This window comes from Antrostomus carolinensis, unplaced genomic scaffold, assembly GCF_000700745.2.
Source record: "Antrostomus carolinensis isolate BGI_N321 unplaced genomic scaffold, ASM70074v2 scaffold23259, whole genome shotgun sequence".
In the NCBI taxonomy this organism is placed as follows: Eukaryota; Metazoa; Chordata; class Aves; order Caprimulgiformes; family Caprimulgidae; genus Antrostomus; species Antrostomus carolinensis.
In genome coordinates, this window is record NW_010339723.1 from 1 (window position 1) to 2,337 (window position 2,337).

The following is a 2,337-nucleotide window of genomic DNA, read 5'->3' on the forward strand; positions in this document are numbered from 1 at the left end:
CGAGGTCCCTTCCAGCCCCTGACATTCTGTGGAGCAGTGGGGTGTGCAGCCAGGGCTGTCCCCCCCGAGCCACGGCTGTGCTTTATGATGTTGTCTCCGCAGGGATCGCCGTCTGCAACATCCCCTCGGCCGCCGTGGAGGAGACGGCCGACTCCACCGTCTGCCACGTCCTCAACCTTTACCGGCGGAACACGTGGCTGTACCAGGCGCTGCGGGAGGGGACGCGGGTGCAGAGCGTGGAGCAGATCCGGGAGGTGGCCTCCGGGGCCGCCCGCATCAGGGGAGAGACGCTCGGCCTCATCGGCTTCGGTACGTTGGCGAAGGGCGGGCAGCCTGTGAACGGCGCGTGGAGCGCTGCCAGCCCAGCGTTCAGCCTTTCAGGAAGACTCAGCACCACTTCACTGCCCTAAGAAGGACCTAAAAATGAGCATTTTCACACCCAGAACCACCGCGGTGGGTTGGTGTGAAGTAGGGAGAACATTTTACACTGATTTTTTTCAGGAAAGGAGCTGTATCTTGTGAACTTTGGCTGAGTCCTTGGAGGAATGCTGGTTCCAGGAGAAACCTGGCAGTGCCCCAAGAGGGACCACACCTGGTAGTGATGCTGTCCTCATCCAAAAACCCTCATCCCTGGGCTGTAGTCACACCAACCTGCCTCTTTCTGAGCCCTCCTGCCCTGCGCGGTGGCAGGGCCGTGTGAAACAGTTCGGGTTCAGTTCACCCATCGCTGTACAGAGTTTTGGCATCAGAGGTGGCAGCAGCACCTCTGCTGACAGCCCTCTTGGACACCCCTTTGGGAGCAAAGTCCAACCATCGCCAGATGGTTCAGGAGGTGCCTTCAGGTGGCAGAAGCTCACCTGGCACTTGGTGGCCGGACACATGTGAAGGAGCAGCAATGTGAGCAGAGATTTGGTGAGATGCTGCTTTAGGGAGCAGTTCTGGCTAAGGGAGCGTTGGTCAGGAACCAGCCCACACGTGGCAGCAGCATTTCCACTTGTTGCTGTGCAGCAGCCATTCTCCTCGCTTGCTTCATGCCATTGTCCTGCAAAGCCTTGGGCTAATTAGTGCAAAAAGCTATATGAGCATGTTTAAATGGGGAAACTGAGGCAAGGCAGGTGAGGTTAGAGCAGGAGATCTGGGATAGCCCAGGTCTGCCTGGCAGGACCAGGGTGAGGGCAGCAGCATGTGCTCGCAGCTGGACACCCATGCAGGCACACAACTGATGTCCCCTTGGTCAACCCTACATCTCTGGGGCACCAGGACAGCAGCAGGTACTTCCCTGCACAAGAGAACGTTGCTGTGCACCACCAGCCATCACGTGCTGGGCTGCCACGCTGCTGCCAGCTGGAAAAAATTAACAGATAAATAAATAATTGAGGTGCACAGAGGGCACATGGAGCCTGCACCACCCGTGGTGGGGATGGGCACTTGGGGGTCTCCACCACCACCACAAACATCCTTCCCCAGCACGGCAGATGGTGTAACCCTTTGCTTCCAAGCCACGACAGTTGTCTTCGTCATGGCCAGTTATTTCGTCATGGCCAGTTACCCAGCCGTTCAGTGAGAGGTTTTTCAACCTCTCATCAATCTCAAACAAGTTGCTTAAAAAAAAAAGGTGATGGTGCTTTTTTCGTTCCTTTTTCAGCTTTTCTTGGTGAGCTCAGCACCACAGAGGGTTGGTTCTCTGTCTAAAGCCGCACATCAGCGGGGCTGAGCTGCACCTTGTGCCTTCCCAGACCTGCGTGGCCGTGGATGGTGCCACGTGTCCAATGGCCTCACTCTTCTCTTTGGTTTTTGGGGTTTTTTTTATTAAATTTTAACACAAGCATCTCACCTTTGCTAGAGCCAAGCACAGCCCTCCCTGTGCAAGGTGGTGTGGGTTTGCCCTCCAGCCAGCATCCCTTCAGGAGCCATCTGGGGAGCCCAGGAGGTCCCAGAGGACTTCATGGCAGTCCTCAGACCAGGCTGGAGGGGATCAGGCCATGGGGCAGCTCAGCCCCATGGAGCCAGGGCGGTGGGAATCAGTTCAATCACCTCCTCTCTTTCCTTCCCGCACAGGTCGCACTGCGCAGGCGGTCGCGGTCCGAGCCAAGGCGTTTGGCTTCAACGTGATATTTTATGACCCGTACCTGCAGGATGGGATAGAGAGGTCCCTGGGAGTCCAGCGGGTCTACACGCTCCAGGACCTGCTCTATCAGAGCGACTGTGTCTCGTTGCACTGTAACCTTAACGAACATAACCACCACCTCATCAACGACTTCACGATTAAGCAGGTAATTTGCCTCACACGCATGATGTCGGTGTTGGCTGTGGGTCCCTCTGTGGTCACGGCCACCA

The 2,337-nt window shown here is 56.7% G+C and overlaps 1 protein-coding gene across 1 annotated transcript in view; it reads left to right on the top strand.

Annotated features, from left to right (window-relative positions):
• Nucleotides 1-102: 102 nt before the first annotated feature.
• Nucleotides 103-2,337, top strand: part of CTBP2 (C-terminal binding protein 2) — a gene marked incomplete at its 5' end in the record, with an annotated part of 7,452 nt that continues 5,217 nt past the window's right edge. The window contains 2 exons of the mRNA XM_010175960.1: nt 103-309; nt 2,059-2,273. Of these exons, the coding sequence (XP_010174262.1) occupies nt 103-309; nt 2,059-2,273 (422 nt within the window). The remainder of the gene's footprint in view (nt 310-2,058; nt 2,274-2,337) is intronic.